The sequence below is a fragment of the Fonsecaea monophora genome, assembly GCF_001642475.1.
Source record: "Fonsecaea monophora strain CBS 269.37 chromosome Unknown Scaff3, whole genome shotgun sequence".
Lineage (NCBI taxonomy): Eukaryota > Fungi > Ascomycota > Eurotiomycetes > Chaetothyriales > Herpotrichiellaceae > Fonsecaea > Fonsecaea monophora.
In genome coordinates this window covers 437,687-456,272 of record NW_019173934.1, presented here as the reverse complement: position 1 = coordinate 456,272, position 18,586 = coordinate 437,687, and the positions used below count along the sequence as shown (strand labels likewise).

Genomic DNA, 18,586 nt, shown 5'->3' with positions numbered 1-18,586 from the left:
TCCCACGCGCAATTTGCAAGCTGGGTACTGCTCGACTCAGAGATTCTTTCCACACAGCGAATCAAGCTAGCCAACTGATAAGCCATCCAACTCACTGTTCGCCATAAAGATGAGCCTCGTGTCGGTCGCCTTCGACCTTTGTGCTTTTTGTCCATCGACATCTTCCCTCCCGGCGTACAATTACATTCTTCGATTGCGTTGATCATTAGCGGTCAATCCGCCCAACGAGAGAAATTTCGAGTCCTTCCCTCCCGTGATCAAGTCCCGTATGTACTCCTCGTGAAATCCCGCACTTTTTGGTATGTCCTTGAGCCAGAAATGGCTCGTATCTGCAAACTTTTCGTGTCACAGGTTCGTTTCTCTGGGGTATATTGTGATCATATGTCCTGATAATTCATATCGACTGGCGTCGTCAAGATTAAAACAATTGTCTCAATCAAACCTGCATCCGTCGTGATTTCGACAAAGAAGGATAGATTATATTGGTCAAGATGACCTCAAGATTGCAGTCTGACCTCTGTTGGTGATTACGAGCTGGAAACTGAAGCTAATGCTCGCTCTTTGATATGCCCTGCCTGGGTCTCAAGTGACCGCGCCATGAGCTTGAAGACTGTAGTACAGGATTAGCACGATTTGCTCCCACACATGGATATTGACTTACCGGGCCACACGGAATCCCTTCCCAGTATGTATGCTGTCAGCGTTAGGATTCTGCTGCCGTAACCTCCTTCTCGAGCGTCGGAAAGATCAAATCCACCCTGAGTTTCGACCTTGCTCTCAGCGCTCGTCAGGATTTCGTCGATTTTCTGGATCAGTGTCCGATCTTCATCTTCGAGGAGGATTATGCCTGGCACCTCGACCAGATTCATCTCGTCCCGCCCAATGACGCCTAGGTATCTGCCAACCCGTTCTTGGACAGTTGCGATCCACTCTGCCAACACTTGCGCGCAGTCGAATGCACACATAGCTGACTGTGTTGGTAGCTCTCGAGAGGTATGTTCAGCAAAACTCAGACCGAGTTTGTCTGACATGGCCAAAGAATCGGCGGCATAGAATGCAGCCTTCCGAAGATGTCGCTCACGCCGAGATGGTAGGGATTTCCTACCATTCTCGTGTTCTACCGCTTCCAGTTTCACGCCTTCTTCCACAGGGGTCGGGATTTGCTCTTGATTCTTGCTCTCCGGCTTCTGAGACGGAGGGTTGGTGGTTTGGTCCGCTTTTCCCGTGTCCTGGCTCGGAACCGCTTCTGAGCCCTTGGCCAGCTCTTCCGACATAGCATCGTAGTCCCGTTGCCAGAACGCTTCCTTGGACCTGCCGAAATTGACAAACAGCCGGATGTAAGCGAGATCAAGTAACGGGACGCAGTCCGCCGACAAGGGGCCATCTCCAAAAGGATTGGGTCGTTCGATGCTATGCTTGGGGTTGCTCGCCCATGCCGCTTCCCAGGCAGTGAGTGCTGGTTCGATGTGTGCATGCATCTGCTCCGTCTCGCTTGCGGTCCATTGACGTCCCAAGTGTCGCTGCCGTGTCTCCCAGATGTAATTATGTAGAGCGTTGATCAGGATCAAGCAACCGAATGTGCTCGGCGCGAGCTCTGGTTCGCTAGTAAGCCCGAGCGGATTCACGTTGCTGTTCCGCCGACGTTGTCTGTGCGCGGACATAAGTAGATGTGTCAACGAGGCGGCAAAGGTAAGAGCTCCCGTTTCCGCGCCAGGTCCCCCCAGGTGGCGCCATGTCTGCGCAGACTCAGCTGACCAAAGTTCTTCCGCACAGGGCAGATTCAATCGGATCTCGGAATTGGTGAGTGCGGGGGGATGATTGTAAGCCGTCACAAGCATACTCGAAAGGATGAACACCACATACAAAGTTCGCTTGCGTTCTTCCATGATTTTCCACTCCAACCAGTCAGAATCGTCCAACTCGCTGGCCATCGAGCCCCAGCCATGGTTTGGCATTCCACCCATCTGGACGTTCGCATTGATGCTTGTTCCGCTGTAGCTCTGAGGAGGCTTTGCAAGCTCGGCTCCGCGAGCTAGACTAACCAGGGCGGCACAATGGTTACTTGCCAGCTCAGCTGCCGTTTTATCGCCACAATTATGGCCATAAATCACGTTCAGAAGCATCGCCTGAACCAACCAGAGTGGCGTGTCTTCTCGCTCAGCAGAGTGTCGAGGTCCAAATTGGGTTTTGGTCAGGTTGGCTTTGCGCCTTTCTTCAAGATAGCTGCTGATCAGACGCTTGGCACACTCGAAAAGTTCTCTAGACTGAGGCACCTCGTGTTCGTAGAGGGCACCAATAGCAGCAATTGCTAGGATCAAGCAACTGCCTCCGCCTGCCACCGAAGCCTGGCCAAACTGAGAATGGCCAGACACTAGCCTGATTGGAGTTGTGTAGTCTGGCGACGCAAAGTTGAGGGTTGGAATATGTAGAAAGGGAAGGTGCGGATGGAAGTATTTGATATACGCAGAAACATATCGCTGTAGATCATGTGTGCTGGGAAAAGTGCTGGCGTTAAACCCTTTCGTGCGTGTATTTGAGCCTGGAGACAGCGGCGAACTGATTGCTGGTTGGGAGTACTTTCGTTGTCCAAAGCCTACATTCTGAGAAAGTCCGGCGATCAAAACATTCCGAATGTGATCGCTGACCAAGTCTGTAGACGCGGTTGTGGTCGAGCTTTGACGGAGACTGCTGTCCATTGAGGCAGTGGAAGTGGTAGAGCCAGGACCATCTCCAGCGAAGGAGAGCTGGTAACTAGTAAATTGGGGGTTCGAGTGCACGGCAGAAGCGTCCACAGAGACAAAATCTGGCGGAGTAGGAAGATTGATATCCATAGCAGTTGCTTGACCCAGTAAGGATTTTGGCGACACTGTCCCCATGGGGGCGTTGACAACGTCATTAAAGCTGGACAACATTTCGATGCTCATCGGACTGTTTAACAGTGGCACGTGGGCCGCAAGAGTGGTGGACCACATACTGCCTGCGGTTACTGAAGCATGTTGCATTGCTGCCATATTCGATTCACCGTTCAGCTCATGTAAAGGTGCCGGACTGCCAGTGCTCATGGCCGAGGGTGAAGAGTCATCAATTGCGTTCTCATTGGCCTGAGTGAAGGACATCTGATTCTCAAAGCCCAAGGTCATCCAGTCGAAATTCGAATCGTCGTCAGCCATGGCTTGAGAAGCTGTCATCCCAGGGAACATTTGGTGGAAATGTGAAATGGACGAGTCGACACCCAGCGCTTGCAAGTTGGTCATATGCAGAGCGTGAGGATTGATGGTATTTCCCTGGTCGGAGTCGAAATCATTTCCAAACTCGGCACCGAATCCTCCGTAGGGAGGCGCCGTGCGGAGGCCGCCTGAGATATCAGAAGGCAGTCCAACAGTCTCCAACTTTGGAAGATTCAAAGCGTACTGATGACCGTTTGCACCGCGGACTTGATATGCGTGAATGTTTGAGATGGCCGACATGCTGTTGTGGTGGCTATGACCGCCGCTCAAAGGTTGGCGGCCGAAGTTACCAACAGATTCGGACATCATACTCAGCGTCCGGGTGGCAGAATCAACATGACTGACCGTGTTGGCTCTTGGTCTCATGGCTGTCGTATTGCTCGTGGTGGAGTTTTTGCGAACACGACCACTGGCAACTCCCGCAACACTTTCCCTACGTCCAGACCGAGGGCGTGCTGATGGTGTGGTAGAGGAGTGGAGTTTCTGCTGATGTCGGAGTAATAGATCACGCCTAGCAAAGCAGCGAGTACATTCAGGACACGCAAAGGGCTTTTCCTTCGTGTGTGATCGCTCATGCCGTTTCAGATGCTCTAGGCGAGCAAAGGATCGCATACAGGTCAAGCACACATGAGGCCGGGGCTTATCTGTCTTTGGAGGAGGAAAAGCCGAAGTCGGCATAATAGTTTTGGATACAGCGGGTATCTTGGTCGATGCAGCCTTGTTGCCGGCTGGTGTCTCGTTCGCTGAGAGGCGGGAATGAGTCTCAGGCACAGAAGGTCGAGCCATGGGCTGGAAAGACATACCAGTTTCTGAGGCAGCTAGTGCGGTCTCACTTGAAGGTCCCTCTGCAGAAGCTGCCTCGGGCGAGGCCACGTCCATGGTGTCGACGGGCGAAGTGTTAACCTCCTCCGCCATCTGGTTTCAGTTTCTGTTGCTTTTGCGCACTCTTTGCGCGCTGAGTACTTGGCCCAAAAAACTCCAAGTTCTCGGTTCTGTCAAGAGGTCGCGAAGCCTCGAGCGGGGGACGGGAAAGCCAGTTGAGGAAGAAGCATGCGCAATACAACTATGTCGCAAGCAATGTTCTTGGGTTTCTGCGATATAGCCGTAAAGTTTTGAAAATATGCCTCAAGTCTTGTCAAAGGTTGATTTCAATGTACCATATGTACTCAACCCTGGAAGACAACGTCACAATACACCAGGCCGCTCAAGGACAGGAATTTTCGCAGGTATTGGTCGCGCTCCAGGCGGATCTGAAAGAGAAATCCGATGCTCCAGGCACGAATAATCAATGACTGTACACAAAGTCCCAGAAAGGTGGTAATCAAGGAAGATGATTGGGAGTTTAAGAGATCATGTACATGAGCAATACTCGAGTCTAGGTACGCAGCTTTTAGTACTTGGGGTAAGGTATTGCCGTTGCAACATTGAGTATGGTCTAAGAACGACAACGTCGACGCAAGGCTTGTACACTTACCAGGGTAAAGATACCAACAGTGACAAAGTCGTGAAAATGCGAAAAGTTGACGACCGAGGAAGAAAATAGTTACTTTGGCCACAGGCCGACAGGGCGAGATGAATTGCCCTCAGAGTTTTGGCACGTCACAGGTGGGTGGGAGGCAATGGTGGTTGGCGGCCACGGATGCCTTCAAGCGTGCAGGGTGGCTGTACGAGAAGCCACGGGATTGGTAGGGCTGCCACTTCTGGCAGGTCGCTGTTTGTTCTGGAACGCCCGTTGGCCAGAGGGTCGGCCGGCTTCTGGAGAGACCCAGTACAAGAAAGGTGGTCCCGGCCGAGGATCAATTTGTTCGTCGGATATGACCCTGGGAATGCCTACACAGTAGGTATAGCTTTGGCAGCGTTCCAAGCCACGCCGTTTTTTGGGGTTGCTAGGATGAGCAAAGAGAGAGGAGGATACCACTCGGGGGGGAGACCTGGGGAAGTTTCACGGGAAGAGACGTCCACTCGTATAAGCAGTCTCAGTGTCCTCGGTGTCTCGGTGGTTTTTCAATGTTTCTTCGGTGTTTCTCTTCTCTTTTTCCCAACTCGACGAATGGTCCAGGTCGCAAAGGTACCGCGTGGATCGTAGTACGGACGAGACCTGGTGATGGGAAGAGTAAGCAGGAAAACGATATTCGGAAAATTGACGGGAGACGTCAGAGGGGGGGTGGGTGAGAAGATGGAAAGAAAGAAAAGGAAAAGTTGAAAAAAAAGGAAGAATAGATTAGAGAGCGATTTCTCGTTAGAGGAATTGGTGGTGTACAAAGTGCATTTGCAGTGAGATTTTTTTTCTCCCTCAGCAGCCACAACGCAGAACAAGGTCTGGGAGATGGAGACTTGGGGAGCTGGAGAGACACTGGAGAGACTCTGGAGTAGAATTTTTAGCTGGAGCCCGGAGAGTCTGGAGTGTCAAGAAGCGACCGAATCGAACAGCAGCTTTCGACAGGGCCTTGGTTAGGCTGTATGCCTGTTATTGGGCAGCGCCAATTTGTGCAACCCCCTGGGGTGCGGACTGTTGCCGCACTACAACCGGTACAAGGCCCTGCCTGGGTGGCCTGTGATTTCCTTCTGAGGCTAAAGTCCAAGAGGTCTAGCTGACGTCGTGCAAAACAAGTGCCACACACACATCGGATGGAGCACTTGGGCATAACTGGGTTGCAATCTGCAGGTGTTGCAGTTGGGTGAGTACGAGTATATCCAGGCACGCCTATGCCTATAAGCTAAAGCCGCAAGGGGCACAAGGGGCGCAAAGGGCGCAGGAGAGGGGAGGGGTGTTTATGTATCCATGCTATGTACTACAGGTGCTACTTACCACCAGGTAGGTCTGTCATGAATCTCTGTATAGCCAGCACAGGCGTACGAGGTACCTAGATACCAACCTAGGTAGGGACTTGAGTCGCCTGCTAGGACCCATGTTCCTGTATAAAGTGTCTTTTCTTCACGAACAACCGGTACCGATACATGATATAGGCTTTGATGGCGACCCCCCTCTAGCTCGTTACGCCCTGTTTGGGCTGTGAATACAGTGGGTTTGGGTCCCGCAGTTGTTCAAGTCCTAGCCACCTCCAAACCCTACTTTGTTGGGCCCTGCAGTTCTCACCTTGTACCCTTTTTCTAGGCATTTGTCTACAAAGTCGCCCTGGCGAATTTCATGCGAATGAACTGCGGTATTTTGTAGAGAGTACACAATCCCTCTTCAACACAGCCAAGATTCGGCTCCACGGGAAGGAACGAGAAATGTGGGTGACCAAGTGTGATTTTGTCGCCGTTCAAGTCTCCCTCGATCCTCTTTAGCTGCACCGCTACTGGGTCCCTTTTCTCAACAACCAGCATCTCTTCACCTGTCCTTGCAGGCGCCGTCAAATGCCAACCATGTGTGGCGCAGAAAAATAAGCACATCACGCCTCCGTCGAATCGACCGGGGCCAACTTCCTTTTCTTGGTGGATGAGGTGGATTCGCAGTGGTTCCCTGTTGCATTGACCGGCATGCAGCTCATCTCAAGGGTTCTCAGATCAACGCACAACGCTGCTGAAACCTTTCTCTCCGGCGCCCATCTGTCTCTCAACTCTGGTGACTCTCTCCCCAGATTTTCAGGTAAGCGTCACCAACCCGTGGCCTACGATTCTCGTGCGGTTGCACGTAATCACGATCAGCCCAGTGATCAACACTTCACTAATGGTTCACTACACAGCTAGGGGACGAACTTGTCGGAAATGCCTTCCATCCCTTGACATGGCTCAATGCCTCCCGTCCTCCCCAAAATATCCTAGTCGTCTGTCCGGAGGAACTGCGACTCATGGTGCATACCCATGAACCCACCTTCGTACTCGTTCGACACATGGAGGAGGAGGATCCACATTGTCATTATTCCATCCCCAGTGGGCAGTGCTAGCTTTGCCAGTGGCCCAAGCTCCTCTTGCTCTACTAAGGATCATCTACTTCCGTTCTTTAACCTGCACGACTTCTGCAACCCGCTGGAGTTCCAAATTTCGATGCGAAGACACCAATGTTTATCGGCGCTTGTCAACTTAATGCACCTATAGCGTTCCCTAGCCCCAAGTGCTGCTGTTTACTGTGCTGCCCGGAGTTTGGGATTGATCTTTTTACCATCTTCGAGAATATACCTCATCAATTCCTCGTACACCAAACGGTAAATGACTGCGAGCCCCACCAATACAGGTCCGCCAGTGGACACCTGCCACCCACTATTGTCCTTTGGATCTCTTTGATAACAACAGTGATACGATGAACCCGGCATCTCACTGAACCGGCGCTCTCTCAACTCAAGTACGTTTCGTTGAACAGCTCCACCAGGACCTGAGTACGCCCGGGCTGGCTATAACTTTGTTCGATCTCACAGGTCCCGGGCGCGCCTACGAGTCGACGAGAATACTATACCTCGTATTTTGATCTCCGAGCAGATGCTTAGACAGGCTTTGATCTAGCCCTTGGGTCTAGACGGTCGCCACAGCAGAGACAGGATGCCGCAATCTGCCGATCCTGGAGAGTTAAAGATGCACGGAGGACCGTACCACTAACGTTCTGGATGAGCTTCGGATCACCTCTGAAGAAATGCTGATCCGAATCACTCATGCGGCCCTCTCCCCCTTGTGGCCCTTTGTGGACCTTAGAGTGGTCCGAGTGCCCGCGCTAACCCGCAACCGTGTGCAAATCTGGGGTCGCTGGTGGTCATGAGGCCGGGTACGATCAGTGATGCACTACCATCCAAATACCTAGGTACAGTCCTACGCAGTAGTGAATCCCAAGCGTCCGCCCCCACCATCGATGTTGGGAAAAATGCATTCGTTGCTTACTGTTGGATTGTGTTCAAGAGGCTGTATGTCACCAAGGTCAGAGTCAAAAAATTTCCACAGGTCCACCCTACCACCCAGCAAGGATGTCATCGGCAGCGACATGCACTCACCAAGCTGTTGGTCGATGCGCTCCATGCGAAGAAAGGCAATATCTATGCTGACTATTCCCACGATGTTTCTAACCCAACCACCAGTGGCCACCTTACGTGGTCGCTATTAGAGTTTTCTTCCAAGTGGCCGGCTACCTCCCAGCCTCGATGGACGTCGACCTCGGGGAGAAATCTGAAGTCTTGGGACCTGACTCGACAGCTCGTTGTAACCAATTAGGCCCGAGGCTGTCTACAAGGCCACGAGTCCCCTATCTGTCGTGGCCATTCAGACAGACTTTGGAAAAACGGCAAAGCGGCTTTAATTCTGCCTGTTGCCACCAATGATAAACAGCCCCAAGCAGACCAATATTACACAAGTGAGCACCTGACATATTTCTCGGCCTCGTCTTCTCCGCGAACCCCGTTAGCGATTCTCAGCCCACCTCCTGGCAGCATTGGTCCAAACCCGTGTCAGGATCGAAGGAAGGCTGCGGACGCTCGGCACAAGAGCGAAGCAAGGTCATTTTCATTCGCCATTATACGAAAGGATGAAGAGAGCATTGCATTAGCCCGCCCGTTGGGGTATCTCCAAATAGGAGAGATACATGGTGTGGAAGGCCGCGTCTGACATGCAAGTCAACGCCAACCCTGATGTCTCTATTTCGTAGGTGGCTTTTCAGGACGTCGCGATTTTCAGATCCAAAACTCATATGACGCTGCTGTAACGTTGGCCACACTGTCTGCACGAATGAGAGCCATCACTTCGCTCTTCCCACTCCGAGTTGCTACCCGCCGCTGGCTCATCGCGCGTCGCACTCTGTGCTGCATCAGCGGCTGGAGTTTCATGCAACTTATCAAAGGGCATGCATGACGTCTGTGGGCGGACGCTCGCCTCCCGCCGTCTTAGAAATGCGAAGGTATAACGAATTACTCTCGAGTATTTGGCCCAAGTGCAGCTTGATCAACTCAATGACGTTGCATCGTCCACGAGCCTGATCGTCAGATGCAGAGGAGAATATTCTACACCAGCCGCAATCAACTGTACTTGGGCCATCCAGAACGACGAGCCTTGCGAGGATCAACAGCCTGGTTGCCTTGGAGCCATCTTCCGGGGCTTCTCGACACGTACGAGTATGCTTGCCTGCAAAATGTGGACAGGGATACGTGTTTGATCGCAGGATCATCGACCGTATGCGAGTGGCCTTCCCAAAAATGCTCGCATTGAAGATACCCAATATGCAAGGGGTCGTTGTCGAATGTCCTCAATGCTGCAGGAATGCATGAACCACCGGCTAGGCCTGATGGGGCACCCTTTTTCATTATTGATACTCAACCTCAAGGCTAATTCCACGTGCACGGAGGGGTAACGCATGTTCGAGAGGAGGCAGGGGCCAAGGATCTATCGGCTTCGGCGACTGGGACAAGCCAGTTTCCCAGCCGAAACGCTGTGAGCAATTGGTTTTAATCTTCCACAACAATTGCAAAGGTCGTCTTGGATGTTCAGACGGCCCATCGTGGATCTAGAACCCTGCTCACCTGCGCATGGTTGGAAACTAGCACTCAATTGTCGGAAGGTCTTCGTCTCGTCAGGGGAGGGATTGCAAAGAGCATTATTTCCCGGGCGGCCCCGACGAATTATTATTAAACAGATTTCCACCAGTACCCTTCAACAGACGGCAAGTCGGCCAAAGTCCCGGACGGCAACAGGGCCGTTAAGTCTAATCAAGACCACGTACGTATGCAGGTCGATATACCGCAACGCCATCTCCCGGAAGCCGATGCTTTGAAGGTGGCTCTCTGCAAGCGACGGGACAAACCAACTGCCTTACTCTCTTTAGAGATTGCCCCGCAAGCTCGGCGTCGGATATCGTCGTACAGGAGGGTTAAGCGGAAACGGCACCTCGCAGAGACTTCGAGTGGCTTGACGGCAATGTCGCGGCTTGATTAGGATTCTATCTACTCACAGCTTCAGCGCTGCATAGGATCTATGTGAGTCCGATATATATGGGGCCCTGTCCACTCAACAAATTGCTTGTACCGCCATCGTTAGGCAGTGACCAGATCTGCTGTTTTGTTCACAGACAGGGGGAAAGTCTTCGTGATAGCGAATGCTATCATCTGTCTGTCGAGGAATGAAAGAAAATGTGTGGAACAGGGGTCCAGCACAACACTCTCGGCCTCTCGGGATGCTTGATATCCACGACTTGTAACCAGAGGCCGGCTCACTGGCATAAGGAAGGTCGGCACCCCGTTTCTTCCGAGAAGATCGAGAATTCCTAGGAAATCCAACAAAGAATTGCCGAAAGACGTAGGAGTGTCTAGGTACCGTGCAACACATAGCAAACATATAGCACTCGTGTTGGAAACTGACGGTACGTTCCGCACGAGACATCAATCACCAACCCAAGCGCCAGGCCAAAGTGGACCCTGATGCAGGAGGCCCTCTTTTGCTATCACTGCACGAGTACAGCAGGGCACGCAAGTTTATACACATGAGGCAAAGGCACGGATCCCTTCGATGGACAGAAGTGCCCACAGTAACTCATACGTAGCTCCATTTGTTCGTTTGGTCCTTCTCGACAGAAGTGTTGGCTGCCCCATTAGTTGGCGCAGAACATCATCCGCTGCCTCCACAACCGAAACGAACTGGTCTTGTTGGAATCCCCTTTTGTCTTCGTGCCGTCCTGATCCTACCTCTTGGCCTTGGTGGCGTCTGTGGAAAGGACTAGGCAGCACAGCAGTAGCAGCAGCAGCAACCTCTTTAGGCTTTCTATTTTTTGCCCCAGCAGGTTACCAGGCGAACGGGCCATCTGGTTATTGCCCCCAAAATGAAGCAGGCCTCATCATCTCTCGACCCGAGAGTTCATTGTGGATGCTCGGGGCCAAGAACTGGATTTCAAAAACACAAACTTGAAGCGGACAAAAAGGTGCTCAATACTTCTCAACAGGGCACGTGAAAAAAAAAAAGGCGGTTGAGAGCGGAAGGAGGACGTTTCATCATCACGTAAGATTCACACTGCCAGCGCCGTCCCGAAGAGACGAAATCGTCGGTCATAGACAACAGAGTCCTTGGTCCGTCTGTTCGAGCGCAGAACAGGTACGCCGTACTCCTTGATGAGACACTCGAAAGGTCTCGCGCTTGGTTTGGTACGGAGGCCTTCGGCGGACATTCTGGATTCCTCTTTGCACTCCTGCAGGTTTCCCCACAGGTGGAACAGTTTCTCCTTCAGCGTCGCCAGTTCGCCTCGGTTTGCCTTGTCCCTCAAGTTACAGGCATCCATGTTCAACAGAAAGTCTCCGTCCGTGTCTGCCACAAGCAATTCCATCTGAGTCGGTCGCCCATCAACACCTGCTGGCGCTCGAGCGTCCTCGACCAGGAGAAGGAATCGCCATTCCCATTCCAAATCTCCCACGCCATTCTCTTGCGTAGGGTCGATGTCCACGTCATCCCCAAAGTCCTCGTTGTCTGACAACTCATCATATTGTCCGACCTTTCGCGGCGCAGCGAAGTCGGCAATGTTGTCAGGGAAGAAATCCACAATGCGGACTTTCGACTTGTACGTACAGTTCTGGAAGGGAAGTCGATAGGCATTGCCTTTTGCCGTCGTGCGGTTCAAGATGTCCGGATCGAGGATGTCGAGGATGAACTTGCATGAGACTCCCTCGTACTGATTACATCGGATGTTTGCGTTGGATTTGAGGAGGGAGTGCTCTTGTTGCGCAGTTGGAGCTGTGGCCTTCTCCTTTTCCTGCTGTACAGCCTCCAACTTTGCTCTCTTGTTCTTCCGGTTTCTTGCCTTGGTCCTCTTACCCTTCGGTTCTTCATTCGGCCGCTCAGAAGGTTCGTCCCATTGCCGTTTCTTCGTTGCTTGATTAGGGTCTCGGGAAAAGCTGACACCTTCAGCCTCTGCCTTTTGCTCGTATGTTCGTTTACGACGCAGCAGCTCAATCCGCTTTTCATCTCCAGACTTCACTACTGTGATCAACTCCTTCTCCGGATAGTTAGGATCGTCTCGACAATTGCCCTCGAGCCTCGAACTATTCCTGTCAAGTTTGATCTGCACATTACGCAAGTACACGAAGCTGCCCAACTTCACGTTGTGCATGGCAACAGAAGCTTGCCTCCCCCAGCATGTGACCGTCATCGTCATTTGACCCCATGGACCGGGCCATTTATCAGACGTTTTGTCCTCAATATAGCCCCACGGGTCACCGTCACGGCCACCCCGTTCGCTCGAGTGCTTGTAGTCGTGGAGCTTGTCGTTCGTAGTATAATCAGTCACATAGAGCTCAGTCGTCAAGTCGTTGGGGGAAAATGCTTTGCGTACTTCGCCCAAAAGGTCTACAAAAATGTACGCTCTACCAGTGGGCAAGCTGAGGCGATCAAATGTGCTGAATTTCTCTTTGCGAGCAGGAGCAGTGCCCCCGTTTTCTGCCATGGTACTCGCTATTTCCAGCTGTGTCCTGGGCTGCTGCTTTGTCCATAGACATGGATCTTCCTGTTCGGCTATCCATTTGGCGTACTTCAACTGAGCATCATTGGGAAGAGCTGCTAGGAGAGTGTTGCTGTGATAGCTGGCTCCTTGTCTCATCAGCCTGCCCTTGTCCTTGAGATCTTGGATAGATTGTATGTTCTCCAACTCGGCAGCGGGTAGCACAACCCACGTAGTAGAAGAGTTGGACCACCCTATGGTTTGGCCCTTGTAGACATTTATCTTGACACTTCGCAGAATGACGACATCACCTTGGTCTCTGATATCCGGAAGTTGTTCGGCTTGCTTATGAAAGAACGCGAAGGGTAGACCGACACCAGAAAGCCAGGAAGGATCGTGTAACGTGAATTTGATGGTAAAGTCTCGGCGGCCGCCCTGGCACCTCGTTGGAGCGAGAAAGTCGACGCAGACCCCGATGACGTTGATTGGTGCTGAATTTGCCTCGACACTGGAGGCGTTTGTAAGATCAATGAAATTTGGTGGTAAGGGGACGAAGCCAGAAGCCATTGGCACGCCGCTTCTCCAGACGGAAGTGACCCCGGCTAGAAGGGGTTATATGTCGTCCTCGATTCGGGATCATACATCGATGGATGGGACATTGATGGTAATCCTGGTTATTGTGCATGAAGTCGCGAAAGGACGCGTCTCTGCCCGTCACAAAGAAACTCGAAGCGTGACGCGAATCCACGTGATCAGCGCCAAGGAAAAGTGGCATGTGCTTCCCGTTGTGACAAACAGCGATTGCCTCTCATACGACAGCCACCCTGCGAAAGTGCAACCCCCGTTTTGTTGCATTCATTTTATTTATCCACATCGGCGCAGTCTCATCACTGACCGCCTTCACTTGCAACAAGTATACAAACCCTCCCTTGCACGAGCCCAGAACCAATCTTTCGCGGTAACCTTTGGGCTGCCTACAACCCTGAAATCAAGCTCTGAAACCAAACCCTTCTTTGCGACGTCACAACAATCATGGCGGAACGATATATCCCCGAACATCGACGAACCCAATACAAGGCGAAAAACAGTTTCAAGCCCGATGAGCTGCGTCGTCGTCGAGAGGAACAACAGGTCGAAATCCGTCGCCAGAAAAGAGAGGAAAACTTGGCCAAGCGAAGAGGTGTTCAGCGTGGAAATGGCGAGATTGGTATTGGTGGCCTCACAGAGCCAGACAGTGATGATGAGACGGCGAATATCGAGAATGAAGTCGGTACAAATCCTTTTGGTTAACTCCTAGGCTAATCGTTGTCTACAGTTGAGCACGGAATTGCCAGAAATGGTGAAAGGTGTTTTCTCAGACCAGATCGATGCTCAGATTCAAGCCACCACAAAGTTTCGAAAACTTCTGTCCAAAGAACGCAACCCACCCATCGAAAAAGTAATCGAGACGGGTGTCGTCAGCCGCTTCGTTGAATTCCTTCGCTCCCCTCACACTCTCGTCCAATTTGAGGCTGCCTGGGCCCTCACCAATATTGCTAGTGGTAGCGCAGCCCAAACACAGGTCGTGATCGAAGCTGGTGCCGTCCCTATCTTTGTTGAGCTCTTGAGCAGCCATGAGCCGGATGTTCGTGAGCAAGCAGTCTGGGCATTGGGCAACATCGCTGGTGACTCTCCTGCTTGTCGTGACTATGTTCTCAGTCAGGGTGCTTTGAAGCCTTTGCTCAATCTCATTGCCGATGGGCGCAAGTTGAGCATGCTTCGAAACGCAACGTGGACGTTGAGCAACTTCTGCCGTGGAAAGACACCCCAGCCCGACTGGAATACTGTAAGTCACGCTGAAATTTGCGGTTTAAAGTGGCCTGGTGTTGACAACTTCTTAGATTCAACCTGCACTTCCGGTCCTGGCGAAGCTTGTGTACATGCTCGATGATGAAGTCCTTATTGATGCCTGCTGGGCCATTTCCTACCTTTCCGATGGCTCCAATGACAAGATCCAGGCTGTCATCGAAGCCGGCATTCCCCGACGACTTGTCGAACTTCTCATGCATGCTTCCACATCCGTCCAAACCCCGGCTCTTCGCTCGGTTGGAAACATTGTCACCGGAGATGATGTGCAGACGCAGGTAATTATCAATTGCGGCGCTCTGACAGCTCTGTTGTCATTGCTCGGCTCTCAAAAGGATGGCATCCGGAAGGAAGCCTGTTGGACAATTTCAAACATCACAGCCGGCAACTCTACTCAAATCCAAGCGGTTATTGACGCAGGGATCATCCCCCCCTTGATCCACCTCTTGTCCAACGGGGATTTCAAGACTCGCAAGGAAGCCTGTTGGGCAATTTCCAACGCCACCTCCGGAGGTCTACAGAAGCCGGATCAGATCAGATACCTCGTCTCGCAGGGATGCATCAAACCCCTCTGTGACTTGCTAGCTTGCCCGGACAATAAGATCATTCAAGTTGCCTTGGATGGACTGGAGAATATCCTCAAAGTGGGAGATATGGACAAAGAGTCTGCCGATCCCCGTTCTCCGGAAGGGCAGGTCAATCGTTATGCACTGTTCATTGAAGAGGCTGGCGGAATGGAGAAGATTCACGACTGCCAAAACAACGCTAATGAGGAGATCTACATGAAGGCTTATAACATTATCGAGCGCTACTTCTCTGATGAGGAAGATGCGGGTGCTGACATTGAAGAACTGGCGCCACAGGCCAACGCAACTGGCTTTACCCTTGGATCGAACCAACCTCAAGGCCAATTCAACTTTGCAAACGGCAACGACTCGATGGACATGTAGACCACGACCATGTGAAGGAAGTGTCGGGGAATGCACCTTGACAAACCCCCTGCGATGACAGCCAACGTTGGCGCCGTGCTTGTCAAACAGGTGCAAAGAAGCGACACAAAGCACAGCAACGGGTTCGCCCCAAGCGCCGCGGGCTCGAGATCACCTTCCACAAGAGCATCTTCGCTAGAGTTGAATCAGAGCACCAACCTCGAAGCACCCTAATGCGGCCCCCTCCATGTCTTTTCACACAAGCACGAACCCCACTGCTCCCACCCATCACCAGCACGTTTCCAAGATTCAGCTACGACCCCACAACCAGATGCACCATCATGTAACCCCTAGCCATTCGACACAAGCACATCACTTTGTACCCAGCACCCAACACCCAGCACCGAGCATTCGATAGAGGCGTTCTTTCGGCAAAGATTGTGGAACTGTCACGGACGGCAAGGGCGTGGAGGAGGGAAAGTATTGAAGGAGGAAGAGATCAGGGAGCGCCAAAAGTCAGGCAGGCGAGCCTCGACTGGTTTCCCCATTGAGCTGCAGCCCCATGCCAATGTATGTCGACTGCTTTCTATGCCCAATACAAAGATTTCACAAGTCAACCGATGCTTCTGGGCCTCTGCGGCTCGCTCTGCTTTTCCCGGGATGGTAAGCTAGCTCGGTCTCATCTTTCCCGAGCAGGCCATGAGCTTGTAGAGAAAATAACCCATGGAGAGCAGGCGTTTGTCCGGCCTTGCGGGCAGGTCTTCTGATCAGGTGCAGAATCATACCATGGTTTCCTTTTGAGCAAAGCCACGCTCGGACCAGTTAAGAGGGGCACATTCTCCTCTTTTTGTCGGGGCTTGGGAGCTCTCCACGTTGGATATCTATGATGATAGGAGACGTGGCCTGGGAACCCCCTCGTGTCGTGCTTTCGATCCATCAATCCTAGAGCGAGCCGAGCGCAAGATGACAAGGTGATGTAACTCCCGTACCCCGCAAATGTGGATGAGGAGATGGGACAGGGTGGCAGACATCCAGTAGGGTCAGCCCAGGCTGAGCGAGCAAAGCCAACCATGACATCTCATTCGAATCAGACAACAATCCGAGCTGTTGGATGACCGGAACCTCCGCTTTTCCTCGTGGACAGAGATTGCGTCCAAGATTGCCCAAAACTGAGCATCGCCACGAGCATGATGATGATCATGCAGCGATAGGTGATTTACCGTGGGTGGTTTTCCACCGCGGGCCCTATATATCTCTGGCGAACCGCGAGCCCTGGAACCACGTTTGTTTCCTTTTCTTCTCCTTCTTTCTCACATCTGACGATTCCTCCAATCCCATCCTGGACTAGCCTTACTACTTCCTGTGACGCCCAATCACGCTGCCGGATATCTATATAGGACAGCTGACCATCCAATAGTACGCCAGCATGTCGGCAACCGAAGTTCGAGTTGGTGGTTCAGGTGGAACCATGAAGGCGGTCAACTACCAAGGTGCCTTCAAGGTCAAGGTGGAGGATGTTCCGAAGCCTACGATCGAGCACCCTGATGATGTTATTGTCAAGGTGACCACTGCCGGTAAGTCTCTCCAGAACATATTCTCAGGAGCTTGTGGATGTGACTAATTGTATGGAAATTTAAACAGCCATCTGCGGGTCCGACTTGCACATGGTAAGAGAACGACGCGCAAAAGCAATGTACTCGGAGATATTCGCTGCTGACGTGGAGATAGTATGAAGGACGTACCGGTGCCCAGCCTGGTATCACATTTGGTGTGTCACTACTTACAAGGGGACGTGATACCTCCACCGTCACCTTCAGCTAACAATCCACGACTCACAGGGCACGAGAACATGGGAATTGTGGACGAAGTCGGCTCTGGGGTTACTCTGCTGAAGAAAGGCGACCGAGTTGTGATGCCCTTCAACGTTGCCGATGGACGATGCCGTAACTGTGAGGAAGGAAAGACAGCCTTCTGCACTGGTGTCAACCCTGGCTTCGCGGGCGGCGCTTACGGCTATGTGGCCATGGGCCCTTACAGAGGTGAGAAGCTGTGACTTTGACTTTGCACGCCAATTCTGGTTCCCCATCTAACGAAAGATCAAAGGTGGGCAAGCCCAATATATCCGCATTCCCTATGCAGATTTCAATGCTTTGAAATTGCCCCCTGGGACCGAGCATGAGCAGGACTTCATCCTTCTAGCCGACATCTTCCCGACGGGATGGCACGGTGTTTCTCTCAGCGGGTTCAAGCCTGGAGAGAGCATCGCCGTCTGGGGTGCGGGCCCTGTCGGTTTAATGGCGGCATACTCGGCTCAACTTAGAGGTGCAAGCCGTGTCTTTGTGATTGATAGAGTTCCTGAACGGTTGGGAGCAGCGGAGAAGATTGGGTGTATACCCATTGACTTCAGCAAGGGTGACGCGGTGGATCAAATCCTCGAGAAGAACGGCGGGATGGTGGATCGAGCGGTGGACGCCGTCGGGTACCAGGCCGTTGATACTGGTGGGAAGAAGGAGCAGCCCAACATTGTGCTGGAGAACATGATCCGGGCAACTAGGCCATGCGGTGGACTGGGCATTCCAGGTCTTTATGTGCCCACAGACCCAGGCGCGCCTGATGAAGCAAGTGGCAAGGGCATGATCAGCATGAGTTTTGGCAAGTTGTTTGAAAAGGTGAGTTCACAGATGCAGCGCAATGGTCCTTACAAAGCCCGACAGGACAGACCACACAGGTGCTGACCATGACTGCTAGGGTCTTTCTCTGGCTACTGGCCAGTGTAATGTCAAGCAGTACAATCGCTATTTACGCGACCTCATCATCACGGGAAAAGCGAAGCCCTCTTTCGTTGTCAGTCATGAGATTGCCATCGACGAGGCAGAGGTGGCATACGACAAGTTTGACAAGAGGGTTGACGGATATACCAAGGTCTTGATCCATCCTAATGGGCCATTGTGAGCCTATCCAGGAAGGCTGCACTGATGTCTATTCGCTCTCTCCAAGGAGAAGCCCGGATGAAAAACCATGGTGTTAGTTCGTGCGAAATCGCAATGTTGTGTGGTCAACAGAACGGTCGTTTCCACTTCCCGACTGATAGCAGAATAGTCCCTCACGGTTACTGTACCCCTTTCTTCTGAGTACTTTGTAGTCTTCAATGCACCAGAAATAGTCGTTGTATTCAAAGAAATACAAGGACCGGATGAGGTTGAGCGGGACCGGAATCTTATTGGCCTGTTCAAGTCTTGGCAACATTCGTG

The 18,586-nt window shown here is 52.1% G+C and overlaps 4 protein-coding genes across 4 annotated transcripts; 2 read left to right on the top strand and 2 right to left on the bottom strand.

Moving 5' to 3' along the window:
• Positions 1-527: 527 nt before the first annotated feature.
• On the bottom strand, positions 528-4,142 carry AYO21_00863 (hypothetical protein; the record flags this gene model as incomplete). Its single annotated transcript, XM_022650850.1, has 2 exons — positions 528-610; positions 662-4,142. The coding sequence occupies 2 exons, from the start codon at positions 4,140-4,142 to the stop codon at positions 528-530; spliced, it is 3,564 nt and encodes a 1,187-aa protein (XP_022516853.1).
• Positions 4,143-11,139: 6,997 nt separating this feature from the next.
• On the bottom strand, positions 11,140-13,128 carry AYO21_00862 (hypothetical protein; the record flags this gene model as incomplete). Its single annotated transcript, XM_022650849.1, has 1 exon — positions 11,140-13,128. One exon carries the CDS (start codon positions 13,126-13,128, stop codon positions 11,140-11,142), a length of 1,989 nt encoding a protein of 662 aa, XP_022516852.1.
• A 465-nt stretch (positions 13,129-13,593) lies between these two features.
• AYO21_00861 (hypothetical protein) lies at positions 13,594-15,356 on the top strand (the record flags this gene model as incomplete). The annotated part of the gene is made up of 3 exons (XM_022650848.1): positions 13,594-13,827; positions 13,877-14,386; positions 14,442-15,356. The coding sequence occupies 3 exons, from the start codon at positions 13,594-13,596 to the stop codon at positions 15,354-15,356; spliced, it is 1,659 nt and encodes a 552-aa protein (XP_022516851.1).
• Positions 15,357-16,761: 1,405 nt separating this feature from the next.
• On the top strand, positions 16,762-18,287 carry AYO21_00860 (hypothetical protein; the record flags this gene model as incomplete). The annotated part of the gene is made up of 6 exons (XM_022650847.1): positions 16,762-16,909; positions 16,977-17,002; positions 17,064-17,103; positions 17,174-17,374; positions 17,439-18,004; positions 18,084-18,287. 6 exons carry the CDS (start codon positions 16,762-16,764, stop codon positions 18,285-18,287), a joined length of 1,185 nt encoding a protein of 394 aa, XP_022516850.1.
• Between the last annotated feature and the right edge of the window lie 299 nt (positions 18,288-18,586).